The following is a 15,512-nucleotide window of genomic DNA, read 5'->3' on the forward strand; positions in this document are numbered from 1 at the left end:
GCCTGGTACAGAGATATCGAATGAAGAGTAGAATGAATGAACTGGTTACATGCAAGTTTTTCAGATAAGGAGCTCTTAGGTTCTGTGAGGATTTAAAAAGAAATCTGCTCCAAAAGGTATCCTTTGATTTCCAAGACTTCAACTCAAGTGGATAGGCACAAATCAAATTGATAATTGATATTGTTCACACGTTTGTACATGTAATTAAAAATATAAAACTGGGGAGTGAATGGATAGGGTATTAGACAAATTGGTCCACTTTTTCAACAGTTATCAGATAATAGAAGAGTTTTTAGAGTTTCTGAGACTTTTATAATATTATGCCATATCCCCAGAATATTTTTTTCAGAATAAGTAGTATTTCTTTCTTCCTCAGGAAATATTCTTTTTTAAAATCTCGAAACATAAGCCAGATTGCATATTTAACCTTTTCTAAAGATAATAGGAGATGACCTAGCTCCTCAGTTATACCCTCAGCCTCAAAATTCTACGCTTATATTAGTAATAGATTATATGAACAGCTGATTGTTCACGAAAACAGGCAATTTAAAGTGTAATAAGTATTCAGAAATTCACGTCAATTAAAAAATGGAATTCAGGAACAGATAACAAGTTCTAGTTGTAAAATCATGACTAAAATATAGGAAACAGTGGATATCACAAAGAGTATATAAGTTAATGGTAAATTCAAAGTACCCATGATCAACACTGGCAATAGAACCTGGAAAACCAGCAAAATAGTGAGATGCACGTAAGAACGCAATAAACGTTGAAATATTTTCCCAATTTATAGGCCCAACCAGAAACTTTGATGGTAAAGCTGATTTACTGGAGAAGAGGAAAAGGATTATGTAGTTCTAACTTTGAGACAAAATGGATCAATGTCGTATGGGGGAATACACCCGTATCCTTTAAAGTAATGTTCTCTACTCAACATTTTCATCTCTACAGGACAGAAATCTTTCTGTCCAGCTTTACTGACATATAATTTACATATAACATTATGTAAGTTTAAAGTATAGAACATAATGATTTGATATATGTATATACTACAAAATGATTACCACAATAAGTTTAGTTAATATATCCATCACTTCACATAGTTACAATTTTATTTTTGGTGGTAAAAACTTTTAAAATATACTCTCTTAGCAACTTCAAATGTACAATATAGTATTGTTAACTACAACCAGCCAGAAATTATCCTGGTTTAGACAAGGATGGGAAATGGAGAGTTGGAATCATAACTGTGCATATTTTTTTAATGTCAAAAGAAAGCCTTTGAATTATTTAGATTAGAGCTATCTGATTACTGGATCACCTTGAGTAGCTATAAGTGTCATACATAACAGTAGACTGAGGAGGGAAAAGAAAACCATGCATATAAAAAATAAGTTAAAGTGAACAAAATGTTGTTAGGAGGAGTTACAGAAGCATTTTCTGTATTAGTCCATAATACAAAATAATACCATATCCAGGACAATGATTTACCTATTTTTCAAAAGCATTACCCATTAAGTTCATTTAGGATTTCTTTACTGTATTCTGAGGCATATATTTTCACACTATATCCTCATAATAACCCTGAAATTTAGGTAGAAAATTTGCATGTCAGAAAACTAAAATTCATAAAGACTAAGTAATTTGCCTTAGGTCACATGGCCTTTAATTGAAAAGATAGACCAAGAATTTAGGCATAGAATTCTTTGATCAGAGTTACTGCCTTTAGCACAAACTGAACTCATCAGATCTTAGCTGATTATTTCAATTTTCCTTAAGCACTCAACTGTACTATATCACTGCTACTTGAAGTATCCACTCCACAATTAGATGAGGTGCCTGTCCTAGAATGTAAATCAACGCACTTGTTCCTTCCTCAAGAAACTCACACACACATACATGCACACACACACACACACACACACACATCTATATATACACACATATATACATATAGGCAATATATGTATATGTAATATGCACATATATGTATATATACATTTAGTTAGTTGCCCTAAGATAAATATCTATGTTTCTCTATATAATATAATGTGTGTATATATACATATTTAATATTATATATGTATGTAGGTATAGATATATATATCTATATTAGATATAATATGTAGATATATATGTACAGGTATATACTCAATTGAATTAAACAGTGTTCTTAATGGTATAAATCAGGTGTTAGCAAATATGGCCTGCTGTTTGGTTGCCTGTTTCTGTAAATAAAGTTTTATTGAAATACTGCCACAGCTATTCATACGTATTCTCTATGTTGCTTTAATACCATAAGGCACTGTAGTTGTGATAGAGAAAATATGGCCCATGAAGATGGTCCTTCCAGAAACTCAGTGGAAGAGCTAAGAGCCTCAGGATCATTTTGTCATTCAAGCATGCACTGGTGAAGAGGGGCTGGGGTAGATTCCTCCAGTGGTGTAACAACCCAGATCTTACCCTTCTGAACCCTGAGTTTTCCCAGTTGCCAAGGGCTACCGTCCTCATAAGATTAGGTGAGGCACTGGACATTCACCATTCTACAGGCCCTAAATATCTCCTGTAAATGTTCTCCAGAGGCAGCATAAAGACACTCCCATTAACATTTTATTTGGAATTCAGAGAAAAGAGACAGAGAATGAGCCTGACTGTGAAAGGAATTCCACTCTTCTCTCTTCAAAGCTTCTGAGGTTGCTTTGAGGACCCAAACACAGACAGAGGATCATTTCATTACTTTCTAATGTTCTTTTATCCTAGGGCAACTAACCAATTTCATTTCACATTTTAAAAAAGTATAAATAACAATGAAATTTACGCAAATCACTCTAACAATACCAATTCAATTCATAACTAGGAGAAAATCAGTTATTGTTTCTTCATAAGAGTTGGACTGTTTCCATGGTAGCAAATGCACTTAAAGAAAGTTTTCAAAATATTATCTGCAGTTTTGTTTTTCACTGAACAGATTATTCAGTTGTATTGGTTCAAACAATTAGCTATTTTGAAATCCCTTGATATGTATATTTTAGGCACATATAAAGCATGTATTTTTCAAATGTATCATTTTTCAAATCTATAATCAAGAAATTCTCAGTTAACTTACATGTCTCTGGGATCCATCATATTCACACCTTTCAATTTTTCCTAGGCTGCCATCTGAGAAATACAGCTTCTCTGCACGGTGGTCAATGGTGAGTCCATTTGGAGTGAGTATGTCTGTACTGACCACCACTTGAGCATTTTTCCCAATCAGAGTAGATCTCATGATACTTGGATGCTGCTCATTCCAGTTGGTCCAAAACATTAAACTAATTAAAATGAAAATTGTGATAATAGCTTAAAATTTTCATTAACAGTAACAACGTTCGTAGAAACATGGCAATGTCAAATTATTTAAAAAGAAGCAAAATTATTTATCTCATATTCTCTGACCCTTGAGGAAGTTTTAGTAATAAGGGGAAATATGTATATTATAGTTGCATATATATTTTTCTCAGTTTCTTAAATGACCTGGAAAATATTTCTGAAAAACAATTATCTCTCAAATAGTAATTTAATTAAATTGAATCAGTTTGATGCATAGTAAAGATTTATTTTAATCAGGGACAAAAATAGTTATTTTAAATTTTCTATGAACTGCAAATATACTCTAACTTATTATTATAATGTTTCAGCAGATCCTGTGTTATCATTTTGGACATCGTTCTTAACCTAACACTATTTCTCTCCTTCAGTTGGTGAAAATCAAAATCTCTCTCTCCTTCTAGTTTGCTTTTTAAATTCTGCATTCTTCTCTGTATATGTTTTAGAGAAACTACTAAACTCCTATATTTCTTTAATGTCTTTTTTCCCTCCTCTGTTTATCAGTGTGATTTTTCTATAAATTACAATGCTGTTTCCAGAATTCCAGGGGTTACTCTCAAATCCTTAAACATAGTATCTGTTACTCACAGATTTTCTAGAATATTTTAAATCAGTGTTTGTCAAACTATTCTTTGAAGAAGGCCTAGGAGTCTATGAAAGCCCTTAGAGGTCACTGGAAGAGTGGAGAGGCTGTAGGGTTCCAGTCTCCAAGGCCCACTTTTACTGAAACAGTTCTTCTTTCTCCCCCTTTATATTTAGGAGTATCCCTAAGAGTTTACTTGAAGATCAGTTTTTGAACTGAAGGAAAGAAGAAAAGAATGGAGGGAGGGAGAGAGGGAGGAAGGAAGGGGAGAAGCAAGGAAGAAGGAAGGAAAAAGGGAGGAAGGGAGAAAGGGAAGAAAGAAAGGAAGAAGGGAAGGAGGGAGGCTGACAGGCAGGCTGCTTTACATTTTGAAAAAAATATGTTTAATAAATAAAAAGAAAAACTAATTGGAATAATATTTCATATTTACAGCAAGATTGCATATATCATTCCTATGTAAAGACATGTAAAGACAATGTAGGATTATAGCCAACATAATTATTCAATATATGGTTTTTGAGTATTATGCAAAAACTTATTACTAGACAATACTCAACTTCGCACACACACACAAAAAACCTTTCTACTTGCTAATTTAAAAAATAACCCCTACCAATTAGGGAAAGCTGGGTCATCTAAGCTCTTTATTAAAATACTTCATAGCATTTTAATCTATTCTGTGGAACATAAAGGTGTTCTAAGTGAGAAAGTGTCAAAATAGTTTGTCAAATCAGTAAATTTGCAAAAAAAAAAAAAAATGGCATTCCACTTTCTTAAATCATGCGGTAGTTTTAACCACATCCTGTAACTTTTAAAATGAAAAATTTAGTTTAAAAAGTTATCCAAATAATATGAGGTATTAAATACACAATTTATTTGCAATATTTTTCTAGACTATGGGCTTTAGAATTACAGAATTTCCAAGGTATTAGTACTTCTTTAATTTCACCCTTTCACATATAAGAAAACAGAGGCCAGAGAGCTTGAATATTAGTTATAGTTACAGAGCCAAGTTTTGAACTCAAGTAGTCTTTCATCTAGAAATTGACTTGATTTTAAAATTTTTGTTAATCAACTAACATATGACAGTGATTTGAAGGTGTCATTAAAATGTTTAATGATAAAAATATTTTTATACTTTAAACTTTAATTACATATAATTTTCCAATTAAAATATTTTAGTGTGTTGAATTCTAATTTACAGTTCACCATATATAAGATGAAAGTGTAATTTTAGCCTATGTAACTGATAATTATAGGATAAATCACTTATCAATTAAAATTAATCATGTATAATATCATCAGTGATCTCCCTCATGTTTACCTGAAAATTGTCTTATAAATTCCTTTGATCAACTTTAGGATATTTATTATTGTCCTAGGAGTCTCCTGGTGAATCAATGTAGCTGACTCAACAACAAACCCTAGTGATAGGGCAGTGGTGTGAGCAGAACTAGCTTTGCCCAGGCATCTAAAGGCCTGTGTCCACCTGAACTAAGTAACCAAATCTGTGTGAGGAGTCAACCTTCTCTTCACCTGCATCTCCCAAACTTTAGAGTCTTAATTTATAAGTTAAATATGTTTAATTAAGTAAAGTAAGTCAATTCTCATCTCTAGTTCTATAAGAGTATCCATATTGAGTTATTCTCACACTGAGTAATTCATGTGCTCTTTTCTTCTCTCAAGTGATCATGGTTAGTGTTTATCAGTCATTGTTTTTTATTCTTCCATTTTTCTTCAACACACCTAAACTAAGTTCTTCTATTTCTCGTCAGTGAAACCAGATTGGTCTAATTTCTGTGTCCTTGTTTCGTTTAAGAGTAAAAGGACTTTCTAGTAGTTAACAAATATTCCTACCATATTGCATAAGAGTGAAACTCCATAGACATATTTGTTTTCTACTTAACCTGAGCTTCATTCTTCAGTTTTCATATAATTGCTTTCTTTATAGCATCCCCTGAAACATGACTTTTTTCTAATTTGTTTTATTTTTTATACATTTTATACTATAGCCTGAGCATTTTTTCTTGCCATGAATTCTTCATAAGTATTATTACAAATACCTGCACAATATATCATCAAACCAATGTGGACCATGTAGACTATTGTCAAGTATCTAATGTTGAAATTATAGCTGCACACAAAGATCTATTGCTGTTATTAATTTCCTCTGTATTTCAATTGGACAGATCCCCAATTGTTAAAATTACTTAATTGAATTACAGAAACACCTTTTAGGTTTCAATACTTGTTAATAGTTTTATTTTTGTTTCAAATTTATCATTTCAATCAGTGATGCATTAATGTCTTTTTCATATATGAAAAATGTCTATTCAATCACAGTATTGTCTCTATTTTCCCTTTCATCCTTTAATTTTGCTTTTACTGAATCTCTCATGGAGGTGATGCCTGGCATTTAAAGAGTCCAGATTTCAATTATTCACATTTATAATGCTCTTATAAAAAATAGTTTTATGCATTGTGAAAAGAGAACGTCAAAGGAAATCCGTATTTTTAAAGCTAATTCTCTTTAAAATTAACATAATTTTGATAGTCTTTGACTTATAATTATAATGAAGAAATACAAATTTCTTACTTTTGGCATTCATCTAGGGCTAGCACATGAGGATGGTCATCCTCTGACATGGCAATGACGGCTTCCCTGTCAAATGCTCCAGGCCGAGTCTGGTCCACTGTGTGCCTGGTGATAGATGAGGTAGTGGAGCTGGTCCAGTACAGTGTATCCCAGGCTCTGTGATAGGCAAGCCCTTCAACAGAACCCACATCTGATGGGGGAAAGAAAAGAAAAAAATTATACTTTTATCTACAAAAGACTTGGCTTCTGAACAGAAAAAGCAAAAATATAATAATTATGATGCCTATATAATGCTACATAATGCCTACAATGACAGCTGATTACACACTGTAAAACTGAGCTGTGAACTGCTCATGGAGAAGTTTACACAAAAACATGCATTAAAGACTGAGTATTCTTATCCAAAAAAACCTTAATCAAGTAACTGCCTTTTATTTAGGAAAATGGTGGCTCTCTTTTATTTTCATATTTTAGTAATTAATTTTCAAAAAGTACCCAGTGTGCAACACTTTAGCAATGCTTTTGAAAATCATATGTCAGAGATACCATTTAAGTACAATCATAATGAGTTTTCTCTTGATACTATATCTAGAGACATCAAGGAAAAACAAACACATCAAAAACTACAACAAAGTATCAAAAAGCCAAAATACAACTCTACACTTGCAACTATCAAACAATGGTAGAGAATGTTTTAATAAGTTAATGCAATGATTTTTTTTTTAATTCTATTCGACTAATGTGATACAAAAACAAACGAAAATAAAATTAATTGTGAGCTAAGGCATGCTTTAATGTTGACAGAAAAAGATAAATGGTAGTACCCATAGCCTAATACATAAACGTGACAATATGAAAAACAAAAGTAATTATTTCTTAAAATTGTGTTTCCAATCACTAGGATAACATAAGTGGTTCATTTTTCATAGAGGTGCTTTGAGTACATCTTTAAGTATAACCAAATTATTATAGTTTTTCCTCCATATTATCTGTTTTTCTCAGAGGTAGTACTCTTAACATATTTAAGAAAGATTATATATATATATATAACTTTGGCAGTCATACTAAGAAATTAACATTATAACAGGCAGAGTCTATTGCTCTTCTCTTAAGGACTCTCAAAAGAATTATTAAGCTCTTCTGAAAACAGGTAGATGAAAAGAGCTGTTTTCAGGTTTGAGATGGGTAAATGTTTACTTTGGTGGTCAGTACGATTTAGTGGGAGAGTAAAACAATATTAAAACCTTTTGGGGCTTCCCTGGTGGCGCAGTGGTTGAGAATGTGCCTGCCAATGCAGGGGACACGGGTTCGAGCCCTGGTCTGGGAAGATTCCCACATGACACGGAGCAGCTAGGCCCGTGAGCCACAACTACTGAGCCTTCGCGTCTGGAGCCTGTGCTCCACAAAGAGAGGCCGCGATAGTGAGAGGCCCGCGCACCGCGATTAAGAGTGGCCCCCGCTTGCCGCAACTGGAGAAAGCCCTCGCACAGAAACGAGGACCCAACACAGCCAAGAATGAATAAATAAATAAATAAATAAATGTACTATTCAATTAAATTAAAAAAAAACCTTTTGAACTACATTTCTTGAACATTATTAAAATTTTGTCCTTTTGTTCTTTTTCTACATGCAACAGAGGAAAATCCACTAATAAAAGTAATATCTGCCATTTATTGGACACTGTCTTTCTGCTAGGAATTGTGTAATTGCTTTGCATACATCACTTTATGTGTAAATCTACTCTGTGAAGTTAGTTTTATTGTTCCTCTTTCCTAAGAAGAAAACTGAAACCTATGGTCACAGAACTAACAGTATTGAAGCAAGATTTTTAACACAGGTCCATGTGCTTCCATAAGCCTATATTCTTCAGCACTATTATTTAGAGATGGATTTATAGCAGCTATTGCTTATTCTCAATGTACATCAAGCTGGAACCAAACAAATGATTCATTAGATTCAACTTGTCTGACTCTGGGTGAATTATATCACCAGTAATTTACCATGAATAACCTCTCACACAGTCAACAAAACTACTTATAAGAAATTAATGTGGGTGATTAGTATGGAAACCTAAGCCAGAGATGATGGAAGAAAATATTATAAAATACAATCATAATAAAATCCATTCAGCTTTGCTTATATGAATCATATGGTATTCCTATATGAGGTGAGTAGGTGGGAGGTTGATAATGGTCAAAAGTATTTCAATTATTAATTAATATATCATCTATTCCACTGTATGTTTAGCACTTTCATATCATTTCAGAAATGAAGCCAACTCTATTTGTATTATAAGCAGCATTCCACTCTTTCATCATCCACAAATAGAATGAGAAACGGCATAGCTCTGAAAAAATCCAAGCAAATCAAAATTATTCATCCATCCTAATTTTGTATCTTCCCCTTCCACTGACTTTGACAGATCTTCTTCATGGTCACTTTTTCCTGCCAAATCAGGAAGAAACCACTTGGTATTACCATTGAGATGAAGCAGATGCTTCTTTTCTATGGCTGACATAGTCCCAAGGTTACTAGAGTACATAATACATCTCACTGTCCAGGTATAATCTCTTTTGTTTTATTTTTTGTAATAGATGACAACCTGACAGTACACTTAATCATAATCTGGTGCTACATTTTAAAATATTTATCTCTTAAAAAGATATTTAGGGCACTTCCCTGGTGGCACAGTGGTTAAGAATCCGCCTGCCAATGCAGGAGACATGGGTTCGATCCCTAGTCTGGGAAGATCCCACATGCCACGGAGCAACTAAGCCCGTGTGCCACAACTACTGAGCCTGTGATCTAGAGCCTGCAAGCCACAGCTACTGAGCCTGCGTGCCTAGAGCCCATGCTCCGCACCAAGGGAAGCCACCGCAATGAGAAGCCCATGCACCGCAACGAAGAGTAGCCCCTGCTCGCTCCAACTAGAGAAAGCCTGCGTGAAGCAACAAAGACCCAACACAGCCAAAAATAAATATAAATTAATTAATTAATTTAAAAAATATATATTTAACTCCCTATAAAAATTGTATTTGTCATTAGCAAATAGCCAATTAAAACATAAACCACACACCACTATATATAAAATAGATAACCAACAAAGACCTACTGTATAGTACAGGGAACTATACTCAATATTTTGTAATAACCTATAAGGGAAAAAAATGTGAAAAGGAATATATACATATATATTCTAAAATCATGAAAATATTAAATTTTAAAATCATGAAAATATTTTAGTCGAGATAACATAAAGACATTAATGTCTATTTTATGATAGACATTCCTTCATATTATCTGTTTTTCTCTGAGTTAGTACTCTTAGCATATTTAAGAAAGAATATAAATATATAACTTTGGCAGGCATACTAAGAAATTAACATTATAACAGGCATCATGTGATACGTGTGTGTGTGTGTCTGCATGCGCATGAACACTAAAGTTCCTGAATCAGTTGAACAGGTAAAATAAGTACTTTGAGTCACTGGTCCTGGCAGATAATTATGTAGTCTGAAAACTAAAGTAAAATGCCTATTTATTCCATCAACCAGTCCTGAAATATTGAACAGAGTAAATCAATACAGAATTAACTCAAGGATGTAGAATACAGAGTTAGAACTCAAGGATGTAGAATAGGCATAACTCAGAAAATAACTATTACAGTGTTATTTTGGCAGGTAGCCAAGGACTTCATAGAGAAAACACCTTCATCTCATCACGACTGAAGAAGAGAAAACAGCTCCTTCCTGCCTGTGCAGTGCTGTAAAGGCAGGATAAGAGTCTACAAAATGGGAAAGCCAGTGAAGTATTCTTGGGAGGGAGCCACATGTACAAAACATTGCCAGTCATCTGGCTGGAATAACTGTCACAGATAAATCCTATCACAAAATTAACAGGAAACAATATTTACCTGGACATGCTACAACTGTAATGGCCTCCCTGTTGAAAGTATAATATTCTCTTATTCACTGGCTTATTTTCTAAAGCCAAAGAATATCAGAAAGTTTGTTGCTGGAAATTATGTCAGTAGTATGAAGCATCTCAATCTTGTCTGGAGGATCTCAAGACACAGAGAAGCAGGCTCGATGTACAACCCAGGTACAGAGCTTAAAATAAAAAGTTTCTGGACACGACATTCCACATATATCTTACTATATAGTTTCCAGAGAAACAAGATTCTGGGTCCAGTTCACACTCAGACCTGATGTTGAACTCTAGAGAGTACACATAGCCTTGTTTTACTTTAAGCCTAACAAAATATTATTTAAATTTTGCCTAAACTCACCTTTTTTCTAAAAATCCTCTTATAATTACTTTTCCTTCTCTTTTGGGATAGGGGTGAGATAACCTACAGCTCTTCTGGTGTACAGTTTCCCTCATTACAATGAGCCAATTATTTGATACGGCTAATCTACAGGTTTACTTGACAAAATCCAAAAGACTTTCATCATAAAAATACTCAACAGACTAGGAATAGAAGTGAATTTCCTCAAATTGATAAAAATCAATCTACTAAAACAAACAAACAAAAAACAAAACAAGGCTTATACCTTACTTAGCCATGAAAAAAATGAAAGCTTTCTCCCTAAGACTAGGAACAAGACAAGACAGTCTACTCTTGCCCCTCTATTCAGCATTGTATTGGAAATTCACTCAGGGTAATTGGGAAAATTTTTTTCATTAAAAAAAAGAAAGATAGAAAGAAAGGAAGGAATATCATCCAGATTGGAAAACAAGTAAAACCATCTCTTTTTGCAGGTGATATACCCTTAGATATACAAAATCTTAAGCAATTCAGTAGAAAACTATTCGAATTATAAAAACAGTCAACCAGGTTGCAGGGTACAAAGCAACATACAAAATACAGTTGTATTTTTTATACAGTAGCAATGAACAATCAAAAAATGAAATTCAGAAGATAATTCCATTTATAACAGCATTTAAAAGAGTAGAAAATATGACAGGCAAATAAAATTAGAAATAACTTTAGCAAAAGAATTATAATCTTAAAACTTCTACATGAAAAACTACAAAACATCATTGAAAGAAACTAAAGACAAAAAATGGAAAAGTAACTTATGTTAATGACTGGAAGACAATGTTATTAAGATGGCAGTAGTTTCCAAATAGATCTACAGATTCAATGTAATTCCTATCAAAATCCCAGATGGTTTTTTCCCAGAAACCAACAAACTGATCCTAAAAATGCATATGAAAATCCAAGGGACTTAAAATAGCCAAAATAATCTTGAAAAAGAAAAACAAAGTTAAAGGAGTCAAACTTTCTGATTTTAAAGTTACTACAAAGGTACAGTAGTCAAGATAGTGTGGTACTACCATAAGGCTAGACATACAGATCAATGAAACAGAATCAATAGTCCAGAAATAAAGCCTTATTTTTATGGTAAATTGATTTTTGAAAAAGGTACCAGAAAAATTCAATGGTGAAAAAATAATCTCTTCAACAAATGGTTTACAATGACTATATATCCACATTCAAAAAAATAATGTCCTCATACCATACACACACATCCATTCAAAATGTATCTGAGACCTAAATGCAGAAGGTAAGCTACAAAACTTAGAATAAAACAGAGGAATACATCTTCATAAACGTGGGTTAGGCAAAGCCTTCTCAGACATGACACCAAATGCATAAATGACAAAAGAAATATAGATAAGCTGGACTTGATCAAAATTAAAAACTTGTGTACTTCAAAAGACACCATCAACAAAGTAAAAAGCCAACCCCCAGAATGGGAGAAAATATTTGCAAATTATTTATGTGATAATGGTCTTGTGTCCAGAATATATAAAGAATTCTCACAATTCAATAATAAATTAACACAATGGAAAAAATGAGCAAATAATTTGAATAGATATTTCTCCAATGAAGGTATACAAATGACTGATAAGGACATGAAAAATGCTCAACATTATAAGCCATCAAAGAAATACAAATCAAAATCACACTTCAGATCCACTATGATGACTGTAATCAAAAAGATAAGTTTTGACAAAGAAGTGGAGAAATTGGAACCCTCATACATTGCTGGTGGGAATGCAATATAGTACAGCTGCTTTGGAAAACAGTCTGGCAGTTTTCAAAATTTTAAACATATAGTTATTACATGATCTAGCAATTCCACTGTTACATCTATCCAAGAAAAATGAAAACATATATCCACATGCACACGAATGTTCACTGCAGCTTTGTTCATAATAGCCAAAGGCAGAAACAGCCCAAATGTCAATCAACTGATAGATACAAGTGATTAACTACATGGGTTATTTTTACTTTTCTAACTATTGAACTGGTGAATGGATTGCAATAGATTTCTATGCAGATTGGGTACTATAAATTAGACTTGCCACCCCTTTGTCTGGAGACTTTAGTCATTTTCAGGTTTTTTTTACCCACATTAATTTGCATTAATTAAATTGCATTAATTATTAATACAATAAAATGATTATCTAAAAGATCTTTTAGATATAGGCTTTTTAAAAATCTCCTCAGATTATTTAAGGCCATTAACAAATCACACACTGAGACTGACATGTACCAGTAAAGGGTACTGGCCAATGTCTGACCTGAACAAATGACATCCATTCAGATTGGCCCAGTACAGACTGCCAAATGTGTGGAGTGTCAGCCCTGATCAACCCTAATTACAGAAATAGCTTTTACCTGTAGACTTTGACCTCAATTTTTATGTTCTTAAATCCTTTAACTGTTAAAAAGCACAACATTTTTTTTACAGTCTAATTTACTAAAAACTAAACAAATTAAATATCTACATTACAGTCTAAAAATTTAAACAACGAACAGTTCTACTGGAAAAAACGCTTTTTTTGGTAATTAACCACCCAAACAACAGAGAATCTGCTGAGAATTATTAGGAGCTCAGTAAGATGGCAGGCAATAAATAAATAAACCAAAATCCATAGTTCTATTATGTACAAAGTAGCTAGATATATAATGGAAAGAAGATGTCAATCCAAGTAGCCACTAATGATGTGGGTTCCAGTGAATGAACATGTTAGGGAACCATGGACCGAAACCACCTGCCCTGGCCAGACACAATAATAACTGCTTGCATGAGTTACCTCACAACAGGAGGTCCTGATAAGGAACTGGGAACTAACAAGCTACCACTAGCCAGAAGAATTTGGGAGGGGCCAAAAGGAAGGAGGAGACATCAGCCATAATATGTCCTGCCAACCTCTCAGAAACCTTCACACTGGAATCCACCTTGGCTGAGAGATGTGAGCGCCACCAGAAAGGACTGAATCAGATCAAATATGGGTATAAGCAAGATGATTGCCCAGAGACAACCCGGAAACTAACCCCATTACCATAAAACCTGAGACTGTGAGCCACGTGGCAGAGCAGTTCTCCTGGGTTCCCTTACCCTGCTGCTCTCCGCCAAGGTGCTCCTTCCCAATAAAATATTTTGCTTTGTCAGCATGTGTGTCTCCTTGGACAATTCATTTCCAAGTGTTAAAAAAGAGCCCACTCTGGGTTTCCCTGGTGGCTCAGTGGTTGAGAGTCTGCCTGCTAATGCAGGGGACACGGGTTCGAGCCCTGGTCTGGGAAGATCCCACATGCCGCGGAGCAACTAGGCCCGTGAGCCACAATTACTGAGCCTGCGCGTCTGGAGCCTGTGCTCCACAAAGAGAGGCCGCGATAGTGAGAGGCCCGCGCACCGCGATGAAGAGTGGCCCCCACTTGCCGCAACTAGAGAAAGCCCTCGCACAGAAACGAAGACCCAGCACAGCCATAAATAATTAATAAGTAAATAAATAAATAAATAAAGGGGAAAAGATGGTTCAATTTAAAAAAAAAAAGAGCCCACTCTCGGGCCCTGGAAGGGGTCCCCTTCCTGCAACAAACATATCTATAAAACTGCATCACCCTTGACCATCTGAATTCGACTCTTCTTGTGCCCAATGTATTGCAATAAAGCTACCTTTCATGAATGTGGATCCGTTAACTTCAGGCCCTCAGCCCTCTAACAAGAGGAGACCCAATCTCTCTGCAAGACTTTTTATTTTTGCAATCTATCTCTAACAAAGACAGGCTTTTACTATCATCCCAAAGGTTAATTCCCTAGAACTAGAGTATCTCAAATATTTCCATGTTAAAAGAGGGTCTTAGTTTTACACTGCATAACAAAAGAGGCCTATTTATTTCCCATTCCCAGAACAAAGGAACAATTTGCCCTAAGGGAGTATGGAAGCAAATTGAAACGACTTGAAGCTGTTAAGTAACAGTGTATTTTTTTTTTCTTAATCTTACTCTTTGTGGTTTTTTTTTTCTCCAGATTTAGAAACATTCAAAGTCTGAATATCAACCTGAACTCCTGACTCAGTTGAAAATTATATTGACTCAGGTCTCAACAAATGCCTCTATCTTGTGTCATCACTAATGTAAGCCAAGACATACAAGAGATGAAAAAATTGAGCATATAGGTAATTATAGTTGTGTCGTTTTGTCACCAAGGCTATTGCCCCAGAATCATACCCCTGCCCCTCCCTCAAATGGAAACCAATTACTCTTATCTAAGTTCCAGGGGGAAGCTGCAAAGAGAAAAACAAGAACTGATTATAACCAGCTAAGCCCCAAATGGTGGAAGATTTCATTTCCAGTAGACCTTGAGCCTCATTATATGGTCACTGTAATATATTAACATGCTAAATGACACACCCACCAGCATCGTGACAGTTGCCAGTTGCCATGACAACAGGAAAAGCTCAAACAAGGACTGAAAAGGAGTGTTGCCTCTGTTTCTGTACAAACCACACCCCTGTTCTCAGATAAGTCATGAGTATTCCTCCCTCTCTTTCCAAATCCCTCTCTTTTACCTCGACCCTCCTATGTATATGGTGTCTCAGCCCAAATTGAATTGAGAAGTTGATTTGCAAACTAAGTTCCCAATTCTCCATTCTCTACCACTGAATAAA

At 34.4% G+C, this 15,512-nt stretch overlaps 1 protein-coding gene across 1 annotated transcript in view; it reads right to left on the minus strand.

Moving 5' to 3' along the window:
• The window catches only part of LRP1B (LDL receptor related protein 1B), a 1,885,740-nt gene that overhangs the window by 338,809 nt on the left and 1,531,419 nt on the right, over window positions 1–15,512 (minus strand). The window contains exons 43-44 of the mRNA XM_082465229.1: window positions 6,546–6,735; window positions 3,107–3,311 (exon numbers count right to left, since the gene is read on the minus strand). Coding sequence (XP_082321355.1) covers window positions 3,107–3,311; window positions 6,546–6,735 — 395 coding nt within the window. The remainder of the gene's footprint in view (window positions 1–3,106; window positions 3,312–6,545; window positions 6,736–15,512) is intronic.

Source organism: Balaenoptera physalus, assembly GCF_965194825.1.
Source record: "Balaenoptera physalus genome assembly, chromosome: 6".
In the NCBI taxonomy this organism is placed as follows: Eukaryota; Metazoa; Chordata; class Mammalia; order Artiodactyla; family Balaenopteridae; genus Balaenoptera; species Balaenoptera physalus.